Consider the following 26,438-nt stretch of genomic DNA (forward strand, 5'->3'; position numbering starts at 1 on the left):
CGCCGGATCGGCGGAGTAACAAACCAAACCGACACAGAATTTATTTTTTTCTTTTTTATTGTGGGTTTTCATTTTTTTCTTCATCTGTTTATCATCGTCTCTAATAATTATAATATTTTTACAGCGTTTTCTTTATGGTTTTTTTCTTACTTCGTCAAAATTGGATTTTTTTTACAACTATGATATGCATTTTAAATTTGTTTGCTCTCCATGTGTTTTTTTTTCTTCTTTTATTTCGGCTTTCATTTAAAATTGTATCAAATTCTGCATTCTCATAACTTGCTGCTACCAAGTGTGTGGTTAAGTCGATCTCTGTTTTTTTTTTGTTGTTGTCCGTTTGTCGCTTTTTCCTAGCTTTTCTTAATGTTGTTTTGCTGATTACATGTCCATTTAGTTTTTTTCTCAATGTGCTTTTAATATACGTTTTTTTTCGTTTCTAACTTAAAGAAGAAATCATCAACTCGTGTGTTTTGTGAGGGGGTGTGTGTTCGGTGAAAGTGAGTGTGAATGTAATCATTCAATTTTTCGGGTCTAAAGGCAGCTAAAAGTTTGTTGTATTTTTAAGTTAATTTTTTTTTCTTAATAATTTTATATTGCATCAAAGCAGTGGAAGTCAATGTTGGTCATTTCTAGAGTGTTTTTTTTTTGCTTCTTCAATTCGAGAATTCCTACTTATAACATACTGAAACTCAAATGGACATGCTTGAAACCCAAAAAGAGAGTGTGATATAGTTATTTTATTTTTCATTTGTTTTGAGGAGTCTCTGTACGATTCTTTTGTATAGTTTTTCGTTCTCTATAAAAACTAATTGAAACTGACGTTACGTCTCCAGTCCAGCCTGTTTCACGTGAATAGTTGTGAGTATGTGTTTAGCTTCAATTCTCGGTTTATCTGCGTTATTTAAATTGTTCTTGTTTTTCTTCTTTGCGGAGGAGTTTTATTTCCTGTTTTGCGGGAAAGGGGTTCTCGCGCTCAGTGGGGGGAGAGGAGCTAACAAGTAACTATTTTCGCTCTCAGCGTGCCTATCTGTTATGCTTCTGTATGTGTAAATAAATCAATGATTAGAACTGCTGTAAATAATCCAGTTTTTGTATTGTTATTGTTTGCTTAACCTGTCTTACTTTAAGAGAAACTTTAACATAACATCAATTTCAATTGTTTTGCCTTTCTTCTTTTGTAGTACTCTGCTGCTGCTCTCGCTTCCTGCGTAAAAATTAGAAAGTGGTAAACAACTTAAACAACTTGTTTGTCGCTCTTCGCTTTGTGGTTTTTATTTTCATCGGTTGAAAAATATATTGTTTATATTTTTTATTATTTTGCACTTTATCTACACTGTTTTTCTGCCATCAAAACGATGATCTTCGTACTTGCTATATGCTATATGATGCTAAGTAAAATCGATTTCACTTGTTCCGTGTTTGCGTTTTAGATCGGATTAAATATGCTTAATGTAACAAAAAGCGATGTTTTCTACAATTGTGTATGTGTTTTTTTTTTGTTTCACTCGCTTTAGCTTCCATTTTTCTTGGTCTGCACCAGACGAAGAATGCTTTCGATTTTTTCGAATATAGGAAAACGAAAATTAGAGGCTCTATTTGAAGAGAACACAGGTGACGATCTTCTTACTCATAACTCTTATCATTTTTCTTAACCGGTAAGACAATAAGCTAAAAGTATTTCTTAGTTGTATTTGCTCAACCCCTTTTCGTCAGGGTTGCTATCGAGTGTCTTAGGAAACGAAAAAAAAAAATCTTGCTTGTTATTATGGTCAACCTAAACGCTAGAGCCGAAACTTAACGAGGAGGAAAAAAACTATGGTAATATTTTTCAAACGAAAGCACTTGATATTTGCTTCCTCCGCTCTGCTCTTTTCTTCCGTTTTTCTTCGTCTGTCTTTATGCTCTCTCTCTTTCTTTCTCACAATCTCGTCACGCCTTCCGTCACGAGCGAATCGCCGCACACGCGAGAGCGATAAACTTCATCTGTGTTTTTTTTTAACTTTATATCTTTGATTTTTTGGGAACAGGCACTACAGTGTGTGTGTGTATGTGTTATTTTTCTTCTCTTATCTGTTTATCATTATCTGTTTATTTATTAATATTACCTTTAATAATAATATAATTATGCTTTTCTTTAATTTGTTGTTGTTGTTGTTGTTGTTGTTGTATGTGTGTATCTTCTATCTTGCATTCTTATTCATCCACTTTGATGACCCTTCTCTCGTTTTCCCTTTCGATTTTTTGTTTCTATTTTCCTCCAAAATGACAGACAGTTGGTTGAAATTTTTTCTCGACTATTCATTCTCCGAAGTAAAAATTTGGTTGTTCTCCAGACCGTGCGTTTGCTTACTGCGAGCGGTTTGCTCTCTCAGCTTTTCAGCTGTGCTACAAAGTTTTTCTTCTGCTCCTATTCTGTTCTGTATTTAGTAGCTTGGCACTCAAATTAGATAATGTATATTCAGTTGATCCGTCCGGTCGGGTTTCAAAAGATGGGGAGATTCACGGTTCTAAGGGTAGGCAGCGTGGAGTGACGATTTTTCTCAGGGGGGACATGTGAGAGTGTGATTCTTTTTTCTCTCTCCGCTTTTGACAATCAGAGTCTGACGGTGAAGCGAAGAAAGCAGTCCGTATGCGGTTGCTATAGAACAGATTTAACGGATATTGATCGCAGTAGGCAGTAGTTCAAGCGAAACTGGCTCATTGTTTGGTGATTAATTTCTCACTTAAAGCTTCCTAATTTCATTTTTAATTCTCAGTAAGTGTAATTGTACCAATTTTCATTGCTTTTCAGGTGTTTTTAGGAGCGCTAAAGCTGAACGGCTGACTGTAATGGACCTGCAGATTTTCCGATTAGGACTAACGAAGTGGTAAATGAAAAAGCTTTTTACTTATTGTCAATTTGTAAATATTGAAGGTATTGTTTTCATCAGCTGATGTCTGAAGGTTTACACAGTCAGTGTCGCAATTTTTGTTCATATTTTTTGAGTAAATTCTCAAAGCTAAGTATAAATTGTGGCTTGTGTTTTTGTGAAACTGAAGTCATTCTGTTATGTCGGCAAAATCTTTGGGCGTGTTGAAGCTACTGAGGAAACATCAAATTTGCTACAGTTCTTCACGCGTTAAAAATGAGCAATTTTCCAACGTTTTTCGTTGCGCCCTGATTCCTAAGAACTGTTAGAGCTGAGATACTTGTAAATGAAGAGCAAAAAAAAGGTCTTCACTTTGTCTTTTAATCCGATGAAGGTATAACAAATGGGGGTGTTGCATGTCTGGCCTAGCACTAGGGGGCCGGGGTTATTGGCCTCCGTTGCTCCCATTTTAATTCGGGCTTTGGTCTTGGCCTGATCTTGGCCTCATATAAGGTTGAGATGCTACAAGCGGCGTACAACACTATTTGACTCGAAAAAAAAAGGAATTAGAGCACGCAATCCCCAGTTTATGTCCGGATAAATAAATAAAATTAGAACGAAAAGTATCAAAAATCCCCAATTGAAAGCCAGGTTTAACGGTATCTTTAGGGTGTTTTTATCGGTTTTCGGAAATAAGTGATTCGGCAATCAAAAATTTCCCACTCTTTCTTTGGAGACTAACATGCCGGAATATCAGAAACTGTACCACCATTTCTAGAAAACTAAAAGTTTGTTGCAATTCTTCACACATCTTTGATCTGATTTTGATGTCAGAATGAGGATTTTTATTACACACATTTCAGCAACGGAGCAGAAAAGCTTGATCGTATGCAAGTATTGAAAGTGGTAATGGCGACGTATGACAGTGTCTGGCTCGAAAACGGACATTCGAATAAGACGATGCAGTCTTCAGTCAATGTCCGAATAATGTATATTCAATAAGGTGTTGAGAAGTAGAAAAGTTAGATGTGAATACCAAAACAACCAATTATTTCTGGTAAATAATTGAGAAAAAAAAGTGTCAAAATTTTCATTCTTTCAATTATGTTTTCTAGAGAGACTTCATTGCAGAGCGTCAGTTCTTACGTAACCGGAGTTAAAATCAAAAACATTTCATTTTAAATTTTGTCTCTTCAACTTTAGTAAAAAGTTTGCTCTTGAATCTTTATGAATTTTTTTCAATGCTACAACATTGAAATTTAAAAAAGTAGAATGTGGGGTCCCTTAACTACCTCATTGTCGATGTAGGACTACGTAAGTCTGTTTTTGTTGTTCTTGTGGAGGTAAATGATGATGGTTGCTGATGAAGGCGACGGTCACCCACTATAAAAAACTGACTTCGTGTTGGGAAATTCATTATACTTCAGAATATACAAAACATTGAAACGATTCAAGAAAGACTTCTCGACTTCTCAGTAGCATTTCGAACTCAGAACAGAATTTTGCTACCCCCCAGCTGTAACGCAACAGCGGGGCTGAGAGTTCTGCATCTTGGCTATCTACTTTCATCCGACACGAAAAGAATTTGGTTGTCTCCTAAGCCCGCAAAACGATACGTTTATTTATTTTGTTGCATGGTTGAAAGCTCCATCTGTTCGGTACCACCACTGTTGTAACGTGTAATGAGATTCGGGGCCATCCACATTCCACGTGGACAGCTTTGAGGAGGGGGGGAGGAGAGGGGTCGGTGTAATGTCCACGGTCCATACAAAATTTTTCGAATTCACAGTTGTCAACGTAGAGAGAGGGGTGGGCGGCCAAAATCGTTAAGAAATTGTCCACGTGGAATGTTGATAGCCCTTTATTCTGTACATTCGAATCATATGCTGAATAAAATTTTGCGAAACTGGGAAAATGACATAACTGAAAAAAAGGCGGAGCCACTTACAACACTACACTTATAACATATGAACATTGCAAAGTGAAATATTATGGGTAAAATACCTTTTAACAAAACCTTGGCGAAACAAAAGATGATATTATGTCAATGCAATTTTGAATTGTATTCATCGGCCTTATTCAAGGGACATATTACACATACCATGTGTACTCCTAAGTAATTTCCGGTTTTTTTGCAAATAAAACACATAATTTAAAAAAAAAACGTAACCTTTATTTTATTCAAAATATTTTCCATCGCTTTCTAAACATTTTTCCCACCTTTCTGGTAAATTGTGGATACCACGCTAGTAAAAATCATTGCCTTTGAAGGTGAACCACTCCGTGAGCCATCTTCGTACATTTTCGTACGAGTCGAAGCGCTGCTCAGAAAGGGCATGACCCAACGAGGCAAAGAGGTAGTAGTCGGCTGGCGCCAGGTCTGGTGAGTAAGCCGCATGATCAAGCACTTCCCACTTGAGCTGTTCCAGCATGTCACAAACGACTTTCGACTTATGCGACAGCGCATTGTCGTGGAGCAAAATCACCTTCTTCTGTCGTTTTTGATATTCTGGCTCGCAGACGTTTGAAAATTGCTTGCTGTTGAACTTCCAACGCATTTGCAAGCTGTCGTTGCATTTGCATGATGTCTTCATCTAATAATGCTCGAACGATTTTCGCTTACCGGAGCGTGCGGCCTCGTTCAGGTCGATATCTCCATTTTTGAACTGTCGAAACCACGTTCCACATGTTCGAAGTGTTAATGCACGATCACCATAAAGTTCCACAAGCGCACAGTGGCTTTCGGACACTTTTTTTCCCTTTGGTTGAACATGAAAAGCAATGCATGGCGCATATGCTCAAAATTCGGTACAAAATTCGACATTTTTGACGCGCGATAAAAACTTGCTGGAAGATTTTTTCGAGATAATGTCAACGCAGTTCAAGCACTCGATATGACTGAACAAAATGACATATGGTATGTGTTACCAACAGTGGTACAAAACAGAACACCATCCATCGAAAAAACCGGAAATAACTTAGGAGTACACCTGGTATTTGCAAAACGTTAGCGAAAGCTTTCTGTCAAGTTGCAACCGTGATCAAAAGATACGCAGTAATTTACCACAACTCTATAATACTGTGCTTAAACGAGGTAAATACAGGGCTTTAATACCAAACTAATCCGATTGCAATCAAAAACTTGGGTGTTTTCTGTTGAAAATGTTGTTTTTGTTTCAGAAAATTCAAAACACTTTATTCAAAATGTTGGAACGCCCTACAAAAGACGGTTAGTTCGACTTCACAACCGCATTTCGAACTCCGTTCTCCCGTCTACCATCAGTCAACATCAGCTCTAACAATATTATGTTGTCCCCCAGCCGCACACCTGCTATATGCAACACGCAATAGCGTATTAAACTATTGAGAGGGCTAAGAGTGCAGAAAGTTCGCTAATTGCTTCTTTCCGACTCGAACAGAATTTTATTTTCTTCCTTCCAAGCTGCAACACGATACAACAAGTAATTTTGCTGCATGGCTGAGACCTCTTTTAGTCGTGCGATGAAATTACGAAATTCTCGTTTTCTAATATCTTTCAACAAAACTACTGTCCAACTCTATCTAGATCTAGATTACAGTTTCCGATAATGAGCCATCTCTGATTTAAAAGGCGGCGTACAACAGTGTCTGACCCGGAGCGGGTGACCGTATTGTTAGTCATATTTGTTGTATTTATACAAGTTGGTAGTCTGAAGGCATTGGATTTATTCTTTCTATTTGTGGATAGTAATTTGAAATTGAAACATGAACGATGGCTCGTGAATCGATGTAAATCTATGTTGATTCCATTTTTTAGCCAATCGGGATGTTGTCTCAAGCAAAGTGGCTATTTTAAGGGGAAATAAGAACAAATGAAACTTGAAAACAAGGTCAAATAATGACACTTTATGTCTCAGGAATCATATTGTTGTGTCCTCAATTGTAGCCAAAACTCGGAAATACAATTTCTTGCGTCCAAAAATATCCTGGGATGATTTATTTCTAGAAAAAAATCTACAACTCTAAATTATTTGGGATGACGAAGGAAAGAAACTTGTTCGTAAATTTGTTTGTTTTGGACAACAATTTTAAATTTGTGTTATCCAATTCTAATTTTCAATTTGTAGCGTATTTTTCAAAAAATGTTTTTATTTCTTCGGTACAAACTCCAGCAGCCTTTTGGGATCTGTAATTTTTTGAACGTTTCTTCGGAAATAAAAACTAGTAATGTCATTCGAATTGATTTCTTTTCTGGAAAAAAATCGTTCACTTAAATTTGCCATTTGAAAAAAAAAATCGGATTTCTAGAATGTTATTGACTTGATATTTGGATATAAATTATCCCACTTCTACTTATTTTTTGGGGTTTTAAAAACTCACATGAATGTTTGGTTTTAAAAAAAAAATTAAAAGCTTTCTAACCTTCCATCCAAAAGCTTCCATCAGAGTTCATTATTATATTCAACCGAATAGTCAAGCCCGGTGATATCACGTAGTCGTATGCAACCGTATAGCGCTAAGAGCGGCGTTCGACAGTGTCTGTCTCGTTCAAGACGGTCAAGTAACGAAAACGTTTATGGACAAATGGAAATCAAACCAGATGATAATACAAAACTGTTTTATGGAGAGAGAGCAAACATGATTCAGTCAAACGCGTCAATAGATAAAAAAGACTGCGAGGTCAAACGACATATGCGTGAAAATTTGATCTGCTTTCAACAAAGGTTGTGGGCCCGAAAAATAAGCGAAAATTAAAAAAAGGTTATTAAACCCTGTGTTTAAGCCGCATAAAGTTTTGTTGCTTTTATTGTGTTTTATTTTGTTCTTTGGTCACGGAAATATGCAGTTTAATTTTTACAGGTTACTCTAAAAAACCTTCAAATGTTTATGAGAGAGAGTCTATATTTTCTTGATGGTTCTTCGTACGAATTGTTGAAAGAAAAAATCTGAATATCTCAAAGTACATATATTAGTTCGGAGATTGGGTATTTTGTGAACAAAATCATTAGTTTTGAAGGAACAATCCAACATTGAAAAATATTGTCACTCCTGCCATATTAGTAGAAAACTGCAATTCAATTAGCCGAGAAGTATGGTTCTGTTTTCGGTTCACACTAACGGATGCTACACGCAAAGTTTTGTGTTTTGTACATTGGTAAACACTACATCCAATATTAAAAATTTTCCAAGTTATTTCAAGCTGAGTGATAAATGACTGTACAGAAAGTAGAGAAACTCGCTGTATAAACTTTTCTATAGTAAACTTCGGTCGTTTGAAGATGATCATAGAAATGCTGCACCACGTTCAAAATAGCTTATCCAGCGCTACGAAAAATCAGGAACTACAAGGCTTTTTCTTCCGGAAAACCTCGTAAACTTTAGCTGTTTTTCGGAAATTTTTAATGTTACAAAAAAATTTATCATCAGATTCCAATTCTGCTCCCTCTTTTTGTGTAATAAAATATCAAATAAATTTGCTAAATTGTTTTCAACTGAATTGTCATGTTAACTTTTTTACATAATCTCTACCATTAGTTTCGCAGTTCAAAATCAGTGCCATCGAAGGTTATGGGCCCTGTATTCTCTGTAACTCGTTTCTACTGTTTTCGCGTTGAGCAATTCGTTCCTCTAGATGGGTTTTCTGACTGCCTTTCATTCATTTCGAAAAAAATTGTTAATCCTTCCATTAAGTCCTGTCATTGTTACTGTGAACAAAACAAGAACAAAGAAGAAATGAGAATGGTCATGTGAAGAAGTAGTTCTCCAAGTTTCACAGAAGACAGCAATTTTTGTTGCTAATTTTTTACCACAATTAAATATTTTTAACACTGAAGTGACGAACAAAATGTCGCCTATTTCGATGTTTATCCACGAACCTGGTGGAGTGCTATACCCCCGTCAGGCCCGGATTTGAGGGGGGGGGGCAAAGGGGGCAGATGCCCCGGGCCTCCCGATTCAAGGGGCCCCCCTAGTCCTGAGGCGACTTTTTTTTTGCTCGTCACCTTCCAGAACAGGTATCGTTAGATGTTTTAAGGAAAGAGGGCCTCACAAACAAATTTGCCCCGGGCCCCCGCCGTCTAAATCCGGCCCTGACCCCCGTACATTCGAACTTTTTCCTCCATCTACTACTGCATAATATCTGACCTGGTTGTGGCTGCCCATTGTAGTGATTCATTTCAATTGGTTAATTGAGTGATGCATTAGACAATCATGAAACTTGATTGCGATTGCGATCAAATTGCTCATCAGTGACATCACAGGTTATGGGCCCAAAGAATGAGCGAAAATAAAAGGTTATGGGCCTTGTATTCTCCAAAACTTTTTCCTACTGTTTAAGTGTTGAACGGACATACAAATAGAATGTTTTGTTCAGTAGAAGAATAAGAAGAAAAAGTGCCCCGGAACGTAAATTTTTGTGCCTTATTGCCAAGTCAATCTAACTTCAATTTATCATGAACTTTGAAGTCAATCGTATGGTGACATTAACAGGTTCCAAAAAAAACTTAAACTTTCAACTGAATTATCAAATTGGAATCGTTCTTAGAATCACGGAAATTTTTTGCAAGAAGAGCAATATAAAAAAGAAACTATTTTCTGAAAGGCAATCCTCGTTCTATCCAACAAGTTCATCAACACTACAACCGTAGAAAAAATGAAAATATAATTTTGGAATATCGACAATTAACTGGAAAATATTTGGTAGAGGCACCATGAGTTTTAATTGAAAGTGCGAGTAATATTGAGGCTGAAGTACTATTTTCATCTACAAAAAACAACGTGAACGAACCAGAACAGAATGTTGAAGGTGATGATCCTTATTTAAGAATTGATACTCAAATGATCACATAAAGGAGAAAAAACGTTGCTCAACGTCAGAACATACCGTAAAAAACAATCCGTTTTTGAAATCAAAACAGCGATAGCAGGTTTTTAATGCTAAAAAAGAAAACGATCTCAAACGGAGCTCAGAATGGATGACGAAAATTATTTCTAAATGCCTGCAACGGCCAAAAAATAATACTGAACTGAGCTCAGAAAAGCGAAGAACGCTTCTTACGACGAGGAAATGCTCATAAAATAGACTCTAAATTAAGCTCAGAGTTGAAAAAATGAAAGCAAAAAAAAAATCTGAAAGTTAGAAAATGCCTCAGATCCCAAATAATCCCACATTCAACTCAAGGATGGAAAAATAATGCTTCTAAAGACCAAATACACTAAAAAGAAAAATTAAACCAAAATGGTCTCAGAATGGCGTAAAAACGCATCTTATACCCCAAAAAATGAAAATTATCCAAATTGAGTACAAAATTATGCTTTTGAAACCAAGAACCACAAATAGAAACAGATCTCACGGAAGAAATGATAACGACCCATATTCGCTTGACATAAAAAATGAGCGGAATTCCTTCGAAATTTGGGGCTTCCACAGAACAGTGGCGAAATGATTAGTGAAGGATTGAAAACTCTTATGTCCATTTCTTCCTTTTATTCTGTGTTAACTTTTCACGGTAAACATAGAACATAGAAGGAAAATTAAAAACCTTTTCTCACAATGATAATGCGAAATCAATCTGAACGCACTCCCAAAACACAGCTGGAGTATTGCTGTGTGCTGTCATCCAAGTAGCTAGCGTTTGCGCGCTCTGCGAACGAACACCGAAGTGTCACTGGTTACTCAGTTGTTTACATTTCAGTAAATCGTTGGTAAAGTGAAAAAAGTGATGTCTTTGTGTTAAATATTAAACCATCCAGGATAGGGTGAGTAATTTCTCCTTTTAACTTGTTTTAAAACCACAATCGAAGCTGCTTTTTCCGCTCCACCACAACTTATTGTATTTCAAAAATATCACACCTTCGATAACGGGATAAAAAACGTCTATTCTACCTACGCTCATGCCACACGCGTTCGGTACGGTTTGTTTTCTGTCAGTATGTGTAAGTGTCCCTTTTATCTGTGTGTGTGTCTGTGTGAGTTTACTGATACATATGAGTGCACTATTGTTGTGAGAATAATTTTACTTGATTTACCCCGTTGTTTGCTATTGTAAAAAAGTGAACCTATCCCGGTTTTGGTTGAAATCTATTGTTTTGCGTGGCTGGTTTTTTTTTGTTCTCTCCTGCTCTCTCTCACGTTGCACTGTTGCATTTAGTTAGCGATTGTTGATCGATCTGTAAAAGTTTGGAAACTAAGGATTGAGTTTCAAGTTTTTTATATCCCGCACTATTGTTTTGTTTCGTTTACTTGCTTGCTTGCTTCGCTAGGTAATAAAAGTTTGTATTGTTGTATATGTAGAAAAAAATCACCAGTTCTATTGTTTACGTTTGTTTTACTCCTGTTGCGCTCACAGTATATCGGTATAATAACTATTGCAAATAATCAATTAACCTGTTTAATATTCCTCTGTTTGTTTGTTTGTTTATTTACCTAGAACAACATTGCATTCATTGCGCGTTTACGCGCCTCGGAAACTAAAGGTTGGAGGTTATGTTTTGGTTTTTTTCTGCTTCTAAGATGCTGTTGTTGTTGTTGTAGTAAATTCTTCCAGTTGCGATTCGATTTAACGATGAGTTTTAGTTTACACCATCATAAGGCTATGGTTTGAGTCTGTATATGTGCGAGATTAACGGGGGTTGGAAAGGAAAGAGGAATGGGTGGGGGATGGTGTTTTAAACAAATAACAAAACCATTTCACAGTTGGATTGCTTTGTTTGCTTTTTTTAATCAGGGGAGGATGGTTTGTAGTTTTCTTCTTTTTAATTTTTACCGTCTACTGTGTGCATGCTAAGGACTGCAAACCAGTCGGCTGTGGATTGTTTTTAAAAAATATATATTTATTCTGTCAATTGCTCTATCGGGTTGGTTTTTTTTTCTTCTTGTCTCCATTATTCGGTTTGCTGGCTGTTTGGATAATGTACAGTTGTGTTGGATTCGCACTTCTCTCACCAACCGGGTTTTGGTCAGTTTCCAGTGCGTTGTTCCAGATTTAATTGTTCGGTTTGTTTTTTTTTTTCTTACATGTGTTGGTTTTGTGTGTGTGTGTTTTGTCTTGTTTCTCTATTGATATATTATGGAAGAATTTGAGTTGCCCTGAGCTATTATTTCCTTAATTTCTGCTTGTTCTGTATTTTTTTTCATCTTCTGTTTACATGTTTGTGTGAGTAAGTAAGTGTCTGTGTGTTATTATATCTTCGCATCGGTTTCGCAGCCGCTTCTGTCTGAAAGAACAACTGAAACTAATCCGATTCGATTGGTACTGTTCATTTATTGATTAGTGGTCTTCTAAGTAACCTAACGGCTTACAATTGTAGAGTTCTATAGGGGAGTTTTCTAGGAAGCTTTTCTACTTAGATGCAAGAAGGAAACGAAAACAAAAGGTACAAATAAAAGCCTCGCCGTTTGAGTGTGTGTGTGTGTTTGTATATGCGTGTAAAGGAGAGTTGAATCCCATGCGTACTTCTTGACCGAGAAACGTGTCTAATTGTTGTCATTTTTTGTTGTTGTTAGTTTTCTAAGATCTTCATCGTTTTCTGCTCGTTCGCTCGCCTACTGTGCAGTCGTCGCATTGCGTGTTTTTGTTTTCCTTTCGTTACAACTTTTAAATATGTTTGTTTGTTTTTTTTTACACTTACTTATGTATGCCATCCAAAATCGAACTAATCGTTACTCAGATTTTATGTTTTCATTTATTTTTTTGTTTGTTCTAAACGCAGGGGGCCTTAACTTATAGATTTTATGACTGTTTATTGTTTTACATCCTAGAATTTATTTTTTTTTCGTAACGTATCCGTATGGTTTTTTGTTTGCTTGTCTCTCTACACGATTTGCCCAAAAAACGGTGTAAAGGATAACTCGAACCAAACTCTTAATTATGATAATAACAATAAAGCTAGAAAATTTTTGGTGTAAATTTTGAATTTTGACTAGTATCGTTTGCCGAAAGTATAAATGCCAAACTAAGCGCCATCAGTTTTTTGTTCAGTTCCTAAAGAATTACAGCCAATTGGTTTTTTTTTTTGCTTATGATACTGGTAGTGGTTTCCAAAAACCTTTTTTTTGGTAAATTTCGAATTTCGCTTCCGCCCAAAGTTCCTCCAAACATCTCTCTTGTGTGTGGTTTTTTTTTAATGTTTGCGTTCTTCTTCTTCTTGTTATTATCAAAATCACAGATTATTGTGTATTATTTTAATTTTCTTCACCTATAGGTAATTTTTTTTTCTTGCATATCTTATACGAAGGTAATCAACCGAGAGAAGCGACAACTCAAACAGCAGGGGGTCGCTCTAACGCTGAAGCATGTTGTTTCTTTTTGTTTATTTTTTTGCTCTCTCTCTCTCGCTCGCTTTTTCTGCAGCTTTTCATTCAACAATGTGTCAGTGTGAGTGTGAGTGCATGACGCGCAAAGAACTGTTTTCTCCTCTTTCTACATGTGTTTCTGTGTCTGCGTGTGTATGTGTCATTCCAAACGTTTTCACTATCGCTTTGCTTATTGTGTGACTGCTGCATATCTATATGTATATATATAAATCATCATCAATCTTATGATCTATGATTTCTGTATGTTTTTGTTTCTCTTCTGCTATGTTTCTGCTTTCTCTACATTTAGTATTTTCTTTATCTGGTAGTAATATTGGTTTCAAAATTATGTCAACGTGTTTCTATTTTCATCCATTTTTTTTCTTTTATTTAGAGGCACTCTAAGCTACAAAGTTGCCGACAGTCGGAATTTTTCTTCGTCCAAAAAGAATTTCCGCTGGCAGCTACATTTGCGTTTGTGTGTATGTGTGTGTTTTCTCATGTGTATGCTGAGTTTTTTTGTTTGAATCTTTAATCAATAGAACATGTGTGAGTATGTGTAACGGGATTTCCTTTGCTTAGTTTTTTTTTGCTTTATAAAAATATGTTTTTTTTTGTCCTTTAGTTGCAAACCTGCAGCAATGGCTTGCTTTGATACGTGTTTTTACGGTCTCTCTGTGTATGAGTGTGTGTGTGTGTTTGCGTATGCTTCTTATTTCGAGGAGAATAAGCCGAAAATGTACGCCCTAAAGTCTCGCCGAAAGTGGGAGCATTTTTCAGCCTAAAAAAAAACGAGAAACTCGTGATGTTGTTGGCGGTGAGAAGGTGCATGGTTTCGCGTGGTGTTGGTTTTCTGTGTGTATATGTGTGTGGGTATTTTTATTTTTTCTTAAAACATATTCCTTCCTCTGTATGCGCCGTGTTGTAACTATTTTCGTTTTCTTCTCTTAAGTGTGTGTTGATATAAGTTCATTTTTTCTGATTTTTTTTCTTTCTTTCGTATAAAAGGTATATTTTTTTCCATATAAATACGTTCTATGCTCTTATTGTTACATCCTACGGTTTAATTATTTTTTTTTCTTTTTATTTGCAAGATATTTTTAAGTGATAATTATTGCTATAATTGTTTTTTTTTTGTTTCTTACCTTGCGCTTATATTTATTGTTGTAATAGTACTAAAATATTTTCTAAGTATATGTATGTATATATATAGAATAGTATAATAATAATTGATTCTCCAATAATATTACCTCATGTCTATTTTACACGCGAGTCCACGGAAAAAAAACTCTCATCAAAATGGAATTACTCCTTAAAGCAACCTTCCATCTTGCGCTACACTAGTAATATTGTTATTAGTTCAAACCTCAGGGTGTCTTCTGTTGTCTGTTTGTCTGTGTGCTGCTGGGTTTTTATCGTAAAACAAAATTCTCAATTTCCTTTCGTCTTCGTGCCTTCTAACTTTCCGTTCGCGTTTGCGGTTAAGTGTTTTTTTTTGCATGTGTTGTGGATGTGTTGCGTGTTTGTTTGTGTTAAGATGAAAAACAAAAACTGCATCTTCATTCTTCTTACTGCCTAACACGTGACCTTGTCGCTTGTAACATCCAATCTGCGGAAATTATCATGTAAATATATGAAAAATAAATATATATTTATGTTTTGTTTTCTCCATCCGTTGTTTCGCAGGTGGATTTCCATTTTGTAAACTGCGTGAGCCTGCGCTGATTCTGTTTTCAATCAATCAATGTTTTTTTTTGCGATTTACGCAAATAGCAAAAGAAAACTGTTACTGTTGTGGTTGTGTAGTGTAGATTAAATTCGCGCACATTCAAGTTCTCGCCACGGATGTGTGGTCAATAAAAATAAACAAAAAAAGTGTAATAATTTAAGTTAAAAATTATACTAAACAACAGAATTAACAAAAAGGAACTTTCAGCTATGGTAAACAAAATATTTTAGAAATATTTCTCGCTTGCTGCTTGTTTTGTTTGCTTGGTTGCGTTCTTTTGATTACACGTGTGTATAAAGTTAGGTTAACAGAAAAACACATTCGCTTCTTCTGTGGGTGTGGGGGTGAGTGCGTGTAGAAGTGTGTGAGTGTGTATGTGTGTATTAGAGGAGCTTCGTTTGATCGGTTATTCATAGTTCTATTGAGGTTTAAGCTCAATGAGCGGTTAAAATTCAAGGGTATTCTGAAAACGTTCCGCAAGGAAATGCGCTAGGGTCGTTTTAGATGGGGAAAGTTTGTCTATTCTTGAGATTACCACGGATTTCTCCGTAAATCCGAGCTTCAAACTAGTTATTCTTGAAAATATAGATAAAATCGCGAAAAAAATTGGATGGGCAAGGCTCGTACTGAGACAGGGATCCAAGAGTCACCTCAATTCTACATTCTTATCGATATATGCTCACAATGCCATTCAAGAATTCTTCAGAATTTAGATAAAATTACCATAATCTTTCATTATTATATGCTAGTCTTTTTCCAAAAAAAAAAAAGAAAAACATCACAAGATAATGTTTAGAATAAAAAAAATTGAAATTTTAATAACGTTTTAATAAAGCATAATTATTAGCTTCTGATCAGTTATGAAAAATAGCTTCACTAGTTTTTCCTTTTTCTTATCCACTGGCCAGTTTTACTCTTATTCAGAATCACAAAAATTATTTAGCTTTCTTCTACACAAACATGTGTTACTCGACGTTTCAACTTTTCTACAGCAGACTTCCTCAAGGTTCTACAGTTCGAAACGATTTAATTGGAACAAAATAATAAATAATCATTAGGTCAAATTTGATAAATAGACCTCTGCTTGAAAGAAGAGCACAGAAATTTGTCAGTCTATAATAAACTCAAGCAATATTTTTGAATTGTGAAAGCACGAAATCAATACAGGGTAGCCTAAAGTCAAGTAAAATATTGACGTAACTTGTTACTTGAGAAATAGAAGATAAAGAGAAGAGAAATAAAAATAAAACATTTTTCAACGTTTCGAGCTTTTTACGGTAGGCTTCTTCAGGGTTTTCAAGTTTCGCGCCTCTAAAAGATTGTAACTTTTTTCACCAGGCAAAGCAAATTTTGCACCAACCAATCTGCAGTTGTTTGTATTTTGCCAGCAGAATTGAAGAAGCAAGAGATCAGAAACGAAGCAAATGTTTCATGCAAGCTAATCATGACGATGGTTTTACAGGATTTTAATTAACATTGAAAAAAAAAAAGAATTTCTTCTTTTTAATTTGTCTCTTTCAATTGTCAGCAGATTTTTAATTTCAATAAGCATATTTTTTATTAGTTAAGGAACAAACTAATTTTTTAAGGAAAATTTATTGCAGAAAATTTAACTTTCAGCATTATACTGACAAAATCCTCATTATGTTCAGTACAAAAAAAGGTTACATTTTTTTCACAAGAGAAGGCTTCCACTTCTTCTATTATAACTTTGTTTATTTTGTTAAAAAAAAAATACTAAAAATGAGCTATTTTTTATTTGAATTAGCAGTTTTGCATGTACTTTGCTAATTTATTAAAAGGAGCAGCCCCGGAATACTTTGGCATATAACAAATCCAAGCATTATTCCAGAATACAGGTGTAAAGCACAATCAACCTGGGGAGAAATTATGGTTGAATTTGAAACTTAGATAATGGCTTGCGGAAGTTTATGATGACTCATCAAAGTCAATTAGATGGTGCTGATTTGAAGAAGAAAAAATCACCTTTCTGTTTGACCTTTCTATGTAAGTCATATTTGTCGATTGTCAAAACTTGGAAAAGAACTCATTTCCAATGACACATTCAAACAATCAAAATGTGGTTGTGTGAGAAAGAAAATCCACGTTTCTGACGTTTCGATCCTTCATTGGTGGACTTCCTTAGGGTTGTCGAGTTTCTGGCTTACGACGACGGTTCTGCAGAAATTCGTCAGATCCTTAAAAGATCGACAGTTGTCACACAGTCACAGTCCACTTTGCGTAATGATTGAAAGGAGGAAAGCTCAAAAATGCTTCAGTAAACGATAAACTCAAGCAACAATTCAGGGTGTAAGAACACAATTAGAGAAAAAACTCTCAAGTCAAGTCCAATATTAAACGTGATGTGTTAGTTGACCAAGAAATCATTCCTGATGATCCACTGATGCAATTGAATTGTGGTGATTTAGAGAAGAAAAAATTAAGTGTTTTCAACAAGTCTTCAAGTTTCTCGATTTTAAAAGCTTCCATTTTTTTCACAAGGCAAAACAATTTTGACATTGCTGTTATTTGTACTTTGCCAGTAGATGAAAAGAAGCAAGAGTTCAGGAATGTATCGGTATATAATAAACCCTAGCAACATTCCAAAATTTAAGACGTAAGAACAAAATCCAGTATAAGGAGAGTCTTAAATCAAGTCAAATATAAAAAAAAAACAAATCGTTGCTTGGATGAGAAACCGTCCATTGGAGCAATCTAAGTGTGGTTGTATTAAAAAAAAAACATCGCAATTTTCGACGTTTCGATTCTTTTCTGGCAGACTTCCCCAGGGTTTTTATTTTCTCGATTTTTCTCCAGATAGCAAAGCAAATTTCTACTTGCAAGCCATTTATGACGAGGGTTCTGCACGATTTTTCTTTGTCAATAAAGAAACCTGCTTTTTCAATTTGTTTTTTCCAATTTTCATCAGGCTTTCCTGTTTCAATTGAAAATCTTTGAAACATTTTTTATTATAGAATAATAAACCAATGTTTTCTAGAACATAATGCATATCAAAAAATCCACTTTCAACGTTTCTGGCTTTCTACAGTAGACTTTCTCAGGGTTTCTAGCTTAGGGTTTCTAGTTTCTAGTCAAATTAATAATCAATAATTTATAACAGGTCTTTCAACAAGAAATTGGTAACTCACTTAAAACAGAATTATTAAATAGGGTATCGGGTATCAGGTTTGTCCTATTATCGTCAGGAGCATCTTCCCGACAAAGATTAGTTCTCTATGACTTCATTAACCCCCCGGACGATACAATAGACTTCCTCTGGATTTTAAGCAGTAATAGGGAAATCAATCTTTCAATTTCACTCGATCTATAAAAAAATATTTGTTTTGTTGAATGTTTTTCCACAAAATATTCAGTTGTTTGTTACTTCAGTCCGCAATTGTTTATACTATGCGGGTTAATTTGAAGAAAGTAGAGCTCAGAAATATTTCAATACACAATAAACCGAAGTAAAATTTTAGTGAAGTGGTGATTTATAGAAGGAAAAAATCACATTTTCCAACGTTTTGACCTTTTAATGGTAGACTTCTCTAGGGTTTGTTATTGTCTCGATTTTAATAGCTTGTAATTTTTTTCGCAAAACGAAGCGAATCCTGACGACGGTTTTGCAGGATCTGCGTTGACAAAAAGAAACATGCTTTTTCTGTTTAGATCTTTTATATTTTTAGAACTGCTGGATTCCAATTCCATTTCAATTGAACATCGGCACGTTTTCCGCTAGTGAAGAACTCAACCAGCGTTTTTAAAAGATAATTTAACATTCAACGTAGAATTCCTCACAACGAGGACACAATCTTCTGATTCACAAGCAAATATTGAAAGTTTTCAAGTGCAGGAGGTGGAGCTCATAAAAATTTTAGTATATCAAAAACCCAAGCAACATTCCAGAACTTGAGGCTTTAGAACATATTCAGAATGAGGAAAGTCTCAAGAAATATTATATTCAAGTAAATTATTTTTCAAGATAGAAATCATACCTCATGACTCAATGAAGGCTGCTTCAATGAGTCATTAGAGATGATTTATTACTCAAGTAATTTACTATCTATAAGCTTCAAGTGGCAAATAGGAGAAGAAAAATCATAGTTGTCTACGTTTCGACCTTTGCATGGTAGACTTTCTCAGGGTTGGTTTACTTGCAGCATTTTTCATTGTATTGAAAAATCGTATATCTTTAAAGTGCTTCTCAATAATTTGTTTTTCTTTTCATCTAATTTTCAAATCTTTTGATTTTAATGAAAAAAAGTAAGTTATTTTACCTTTGAAAACCGCATTCAATATTTTCTACGGGAATATAAAGCAAAAAAAAAAATCAACGTGATGAGCTTTTGACAGTCGATTTCTCTAGGGTTAAAATCAGGCTAAAACTGTTGATTGCTTTCAAATTGTTTTTAAAAAAGTCTTCTGAATAATGTGAATAAAATCAAAAGCTCGAAGACGCAGAAATAATAGATTTTTTAACGTTTCAACCTCTTTACGGTAGACTTCCTCAGGATAAGATAAGATTGCAATTTTTGTCACAAAGCATTGAAACTTTCACTTGCAAGCCAACCATAGCGTCTGTTTTGCTGGATTATACTTTTCGCGTTGATAAAGCGAGACGTGAAAAACTGTATTTCTTTGAAGTATTTATTTTTAATTGTTCTATTGCCTTCTAGTTTTTATTTTAATAAAAAAATCAGAAATTATATTTTTGATTGAAAAAAATCCAAGGAACGTTAACTAAATTTCTAACGTTTTAAGTTTTTTTAGTCGATTTCACTTTGGTTTTTTCCAATACATTTTTTTTGAATACTGAGTAATTAAATTACAATTCCAGGAATAACCCGGGTAGCTAACCAACAAATTGTAGTAAATGTTTGAAGTTCAAAATTTGACGTCATTTAATAAGTCCTTTTATATCGAAATTTTTGGAGCACTAACGCTATTCGCAGCATCTGGAAACCGTAAAAAAAAAATTCTGACATTGATTTCTAGAAAATTTATATAGTGGCATAAAGTTTTCATCATAACCTTTCAGGAAAGCCAGCTCAAACTGGTCGAAACGTCAGCAGATTCACTTGGTTTCACTTGAAATAATTTGTTATTCATCAGTTATTGAATCAATTATGGCAAAATAGTTGCACAATAAAAATTGAATTGCCCGATTAGGGGAAGCCTTCGTAAATTTTTAAGCCTTTGCGGTGAAATTTTCACGGTTTGTATTAGTTTAATGTGTGTTTTGAGAACATATAAAAATGTTGATAATATATGCAGGTTGTACATTTTTTTGAAGTTTCGTTCTTTTCTAGTGCAACTTCCCCAGGGTTGTCCTAGGTTTTCGTGAAAAAAATAACCTCATTGAAAGAATTCCGAAACGGGTAATTGAGCCCTTTCAATAAGTTCTAGTGGGATGATCAATTCCAAAGAGGTTTAGGAGTTAACAGTCCGTTTAAACGATCAATCAACAACCTGGAAGAGTCCATTAAAATTACCGTTTCAAGTTTTTTTAGTTGACTTTACTTGGTTTCACTTGGAATAATTTGTTATTTATGAGTTATTGAATCGAATTATCACGGCTTGTATTAGTTTTATGCCTGTTTTAAGAACGTAGCAAAATGCTAATAATATACGCTGGTTGTACATTTTTTTGACGTTTCGTTCTTTTCTAGTGCAAACTTCCTCAGGGCTGTCCTGCGTTTTCATGGAAAAAAAAACTTTATGGGAAGAATTCCAGAACTGAGTTTTTAAATACGGGTTACTGAGCCCTTTCAATAAGTTCTAGTGGGATAATCAAATCCATAGAAGTTTTGGAAGCATGAACACGCTGCGATTTCGCAAAAAAACATCTTAAATCAATCCGGAGATGTTCCCGGAATTTTGTGAATTTTACTCAAAAACAATAGTCGATACTCCTCAGGAAAGCCACCTAAACCTGGTCGAAACGTTAGTCAGTTTTTAACATTTCAATTTAAAATAATTTTGTGCTTTATTCAATTTTAGACATCCAATAACTATAAAGGAATCATAAATTCAATATAGTTTCGGGGAGCCAAAAAACCGTTAACAGCCCCTTTAAACGACTATTCAACAACCTGAAAAAGGCCACCAAAATTAAATAATTATTGTTAATTATTATTTATTTTTATTAATTTTTATTTATTTTCGCAGCACATTGAAAACATCATTTATTATCTTTGAAAAGTTCACTAAATAAATTATTCAAATAATTAATTCGTTTGTTGTCATTCTGATCATTCTTCTAAAAATTGCTTTTGGTAATTAATAAGTGGTGGCAAAGAGTTTTTATTACCCAAATTCGATTACCGATATCCCCCGGGAAAGCCAGTTCAAATTGGCCGAAACGTCGGTTATTATCGATATTATTTGAAATAATTTCAATCAAATAATTTCAAAAATTATACAATACTAAATTACGCCGCCTGATTAAAGCAGGCCATAGTAAATTTTTAAGCTGCATAGTTAAGGTTCAACTCTTGTAGACGCAAGTTTGTACCCCCATTAAAAATCTAAATATTTTTTTTTTAAATCTATTATGGTCAGTTTTTCTGATCCACAAAAAAATATTGTAAGATTACACTGTATCAATAAAAAAAATTATTATAAAATATCTCACCAACCAACAGTGGTTCGTATTACAAGAGCAAAAAGGGATTAAAGAAAGCTTTAGGCCGATATTGTAAAACGTAAATTGTTACTTGAAAAAGAGTTCACCTTTAAAGCATGGCAGTTGTGATGAATTGAAAAAAAAAATATAGTTATCAACGTTTCGATCTTTTTGGTGTAGGCCTTCTCAAGGATGTCAAGTTGCTCGATTTAAAAAAAATGTTACTTTGCTAACAGACATAACTCCAGAATGGCCTATTCACTAGTCAAAGCTAGACAAAGCTGGACAAAAAATAGACCTTTTTTTGAGTACCTGTTTCTAATTTGCCCTTCTCTGATCTTCCACAGGTTTGCCCATGTTTATTCAAAACAGGTAGGTCTGTTTCAGTTTGATTTAGTAATGCATTTCATTTTAATTTTTTACTTCGATTTCAACTGAAAACCTATTTTATATCATCGAAAAATTACAATTTTCGATGCTTCGATTTATCAAACGTGAAGTTCCTTAGGGTTGTCCAATTATTTGAAAAAAAAAATGTATGAGACAGTTTAAAAAAAAAACAACTTCACTATGAAACACTAGTTTTACTCATTTAATTGAGTTTCTAATTTGTGTGGAGACACACGAAATCGTTTTGAATTTGGCTGAAATTTTTTGAGCCATTTTTTCAAAAGGATAATTTTTTGATCTCACGAAAATGCTCCCATTTTTAAATTTAATCAATTTGAATACTTGTGAGAAATGGTTGAAAAATGTTTCGTAGCTGAGCAACACGTCATCTATTAATTTTCACCGATTAGGAAATTGCAATAATTTACTCTCACTCGGCATAAAGAAATTATTTTTTCCCTCATGGAAACTACTCTGAAACTGTTTTACGAAGCGAGAGTAGCTTTGAAAATTCTCCAACTTTCGAAACGAAACTAGAGTACTTCGAAAGTAGACTGCTAAGTATTGTAATTAATATGGAAGAATATTTCTTCTATCTAAACACAATCGACCCCAATTTACTTCCTTGCGGTACTCTGTGAATTTAAATTTTTTACTCCGACGTAAAAAATGACAGAAGCTAACTTATGGAAAAAATAAGACCTTGAACTAAATTGAAATTTCCTCTGTTTGTATGTGTGTGAATTTGTGTGTGTGTGTGTGTGTGTGTGTGTAGTTATGTTCATGTTTGAAGCTCGGTGTCTGTCCTAAAACTGGAATGTACGATCCGGAAATCGGCGTTCGATTTCCACTTTCCTCCTTCTGTTGTTGTGAGTTAAATCTATTCCCTACCCTGCTACTGTTGCCGCTGCTACAGCTGTACCGTCAATCCAAAATTGAGAATTTTGCCTTTTTACTTAGTTTTAGTAGTTAGTTCGTCAGAAGATTTTCCGTTCTATTCGAAACAGTTTTCTTAACTCGCTTTTTTTTCTTCGTCTTAAAAGTGGAGGAGAACTTACGCGTTGCGTGTTTGTGCTTTTTCTTGTCTTTGACCTTGCGTTGTTTTTCTGTTTTTTGGTTCTTAATTTTGTTTAATATTAATTTTTTTTCACACTAGATATTAAATAACTCAATTACGGTAAATAAATTTCGATACAGTCCGTATTTGTTAAGCCTAAAATTTTGGATTTAATTTGTACGATTTGGAAGGAAAAACCAAAATAATTTTGACAAAAACAAAAAAAAATTTAATCTCTAGCTTGGGTTGGCATTGGTTTTTTGAGTGGCACTACTACTACTAGTCGTATTAGTAGTAGTAGTAGTAGTAATAGCTAGAAACAAAGCTTAATCACATTTAGAATTTTGAGATCCATGAGGTTTCGAAAAAAAAAACACGCCTGGTGCGCTTGTTTTGCCAATTCGCTGTTCCTATAATTAAGTTACTTAATATTAATGATTTTTCGTTCCTGTGTGCCACACAAGATAAAACGTAAATTGTTCATTTTAATCACAGCCAATGGTTACGCAACAAATCATTAGAATAAAGTTTTTTTTTTATCGGAAAATAAGCGCTGATTTTTTCCCTTTCGTTTTTGTTTTTCCCTCAAGCAACGCTTGCAGTGTTTTTGTTTTTTCTGTGTTCGTGTTAAAAAGTCGCCAATTAGATTTTTGTGTGTTTACGCTTTTAACTAATCTTAATCAACAAATACTAGAGAAAGAGAATTGAATCTCCGTAACTTAACAACGTAAATTTGAACTAGGCTTTTTAGTTTAGCTTTTTTGTTTTAGTTTAGGTTTTTTCTTCTTCTCCATTTCACTTGAATATCACAACACGTTCTCTTAATTTGCCGAAACGATAATTTTGAACTTTGGTTTACGTTACCTAAATATGGCGCGACACTTTTTCGTTTGTCGTGCCCTTTTTAGTGACTCGAAAAAATGGGGGAAGGTCGCGTGCGGGGGGGCCGAAACAGTCAATTTTGATTATCTCCTCCACCTTCGATTTGAACGGGGAAGTCGCTTGCATTCGCTTGCCTAAAAGATTCTAACCAAAAATAACATTATTTTAGTTTTTTTTGCTTACGCAGTAGGGTTTGATTGCCTCGATGGAATCAAATGTGGGTGTACATGTGTTTGCTTGTGTGTATGTGTATGTGCATGTATGTGTGAATGTGTTTTGTTTGTTTTTTAATGGTGATTACTTTTCTTATGATATGCAACTAGAGTTAATTTCGCCTAAATTTCTACTATCTTTTCTGTCACGCTGATTACAGACGTTTTTTTTGCTTTAGATCTAAATTGTTAATGATTTTGCTGCTGTTTGTTCTTCTCTTTTTTTATGCAGCTTGTTTTAGAAAGAACAGATTATTTTTGCTGTTGAAATTCTCTAGACTATGTGTCCATTGAGGACTCTTTCGCAAAGCAATTAATCGAAAGAATTTTGGCCCCTTTCGGGCTTGGTTCGCTTCCGCAGCGTTTGTCCCTTCGCGTTCTACTATTCAAAGAACCTTACTAAATGGTAATTTTCAAACACTAAAACTAAACTCATTAAAGGTAATAAGGAACGTTATGCTTCTTCGTTTGTTTTTTCTTCATTTTTCACAATTGAACCGAATCATCGATTTTATCATATCGCCTTCAGCTTATTTTTGCTGTTCGTCTCCCTTTCCACTCTGTGTGTGTGTATGTATTTTCGTGTCTGTATTTAGTCGTTAAGGTTCTATTGTGTATGTGTGTGTTGCTGTCCGCTGAAACTAAAAGTATATGAAAAATCTGTCTCTTCTTAAGCTGATAACAAGAAAAATAGCTTTTGATTTCTGTTGGGTTTACTTAAAACAAAAATCTGTACACGAAATTGTAAACAAGAGCACTAAAACAGGATGATTAATGCGAGTACGAATCGGGGAAATTGTTGTATGGTCACACGCGGTTTGAAACAAGGCAATTTTTTCTTCTCTCTGTCAAACATGCGAAAGAAAACTGGAGCGCTTGACGATTTAAACGCAAATCAAGCCCAGCTTCGCCGTTCGTTTGTTTTCTCTCTCTCTCTCTTTCTCTATCGCATCTGCTGCTGCTGTTGCTTCGGTTTCTGGGTTAGACAATAATTAATAACTAACTCAATTAATTAATATTCAATAAGATCACAGATGTCTTTTCTCCATTTAATTACGCTTATAGTGATTCGGGGCCGAGTTGCTCTGCTCTTTGCTGCGCGTTGTTGGTCACCGAGTGTCTCCATCGAGCTGTTGCAATGGAGACGCGCGGTTATTTGTTTCTGTGTCGGACCGGAACCAACTCGCGAGGGGTCAAACAATCTCGTTTATTACCGATCGACCTATCTGTAGTTTGACCTCGACGACAAAATGGTGTTTGCTCGTTTTGTGTATGTGTGTATTTTATATTTTTTAAATTCTCCACTTCACTCCGAAATTGACGGAACACACATCAGTCAGCAGTGATCCTCTCTCTCTCTTGATTTGTTTTAGTTTGCTTGATTCTATTGTTTCCTCGTTTTGTTTTGCTTTGTCTTGTGTTGTATGTGTATTAATGTCCAGCGTATGTTCGGTACCTTTTTCACCTTACCTGTTAAGAAGTTATTATTGGTATAAGTAGCACCAATATTAATTACATACGTGTGTTTTTTTCTGTGTGGTTTTCTGTATAAACTTTGCTCCAAGATTAGCACTTATATATAAAATTAAACTTTATATATTGCTTCATTACTCGGCGCGGTTCATCCTTTCGATTTTTGAGGGCTGTCTGAGAGGATGTCCACTTCTGAGTGTTCGTGTGAGTGTTTATGAGTGTCTGTGTGGGGAGAGTGAGGGGGTACATATTCTAATAGGGAGATGCTTGGTTATTAGTTTTGTAATAGCTTCTTCTGTTGTCGGGAGGAAGGGGGCTTGCTTATTCATGTAAGTTCCTTTAGTTGTACGGATGCTCCTGACTGTGCGTCGCTTCCCACGATTATATTGCCACTGCCAACTGCTGCTCTGCTTCTGCTGTCCTGCTTGGGATTATTTTATATGCGTAGGTGTGTTTGTGTTTCTGATCGCGGATTTTTTGTCTGCTATTTATTCCGGGTTTATTCCTGGGAGGGTGAGGCCGTTCAGGTGAAGCCGTACATATCACAATGATGCTGCAGGTTGTAGAGCAGGAGGAAGTTCAGCAGGTGCAGGTCGTCACACTATTGGGGCGATTCGTCCTTCCCGTCGATCGGTGACGGCGATAGGAACTTCCGCACGTACTTCGGGTAGTGAGTTTTCTCGTGCGCCTTCAGGATCGTCGAGCGGGAGAACGTCTTGCCGCACATCCCACACCGGAACGGTCGCTCGCCTAGGTTTGGGTGGAAAGACAAATGTTAATGACTGTGGTTAAGATGTACTTCAGCAGTTGTAATCCTTTGATAGTATCATACAATATCCGATAGTTCAAATAAGATTTTTGAGAAGATTTTAGAGAACGTTGTTTTGAACGAACGTGAAACAGACTCTATGTCTCTTCAGTTTTTGATAACACAGTGGAAAGCTGTTT

General features: G+C 35.2%; 1 protein-coding gene across 9 annotated transcripts in view; it reads right to left on the reverse strand.

Annotated features, from left to right (window-relative positions):
- The window catches only part of LOC129718858 (protein tramtrack, beta isoform), a 468,621-nt gene that overhangs the window by 15,619 nt on the left and 426,564 nt on the right, over positions 1-26,438 (reverse strand). The window contains exon 9 of one of the 9 annotated variants that reach the window (XM_055670030.1): positions 40-26,240. The exons of the other annotated variants lie outside the window; for them this stretch is intronic. Coding sequence (XP_055526005.1) covers positions 26,092-26,240 — 149 coding nt within the window. The 3' untranslated portion in view covers positions 40-26,091. Of the gene's footprint in view, positions 1-39; positions 26,241-26,438 lie in introns of those variants that run through there. 9 annotated transcript variants of the gene reach the window in all.

Source organism: Wyeomyia smithii, chromosome 1 (assembly GCF_029784165.1).
Source record: "Wyeomyia smithii strain HCP4-BCI-WySm-NY-G18 chromosome 1, ASM2978416v1, whole genome shotgun sequence".
Taxonomy (NCBI): Eukaryota; Metazoa; Arthropoda; class Insecta; order Diptera; family Culicidae; genus Wyeomyia; species Wyeomyia smithii.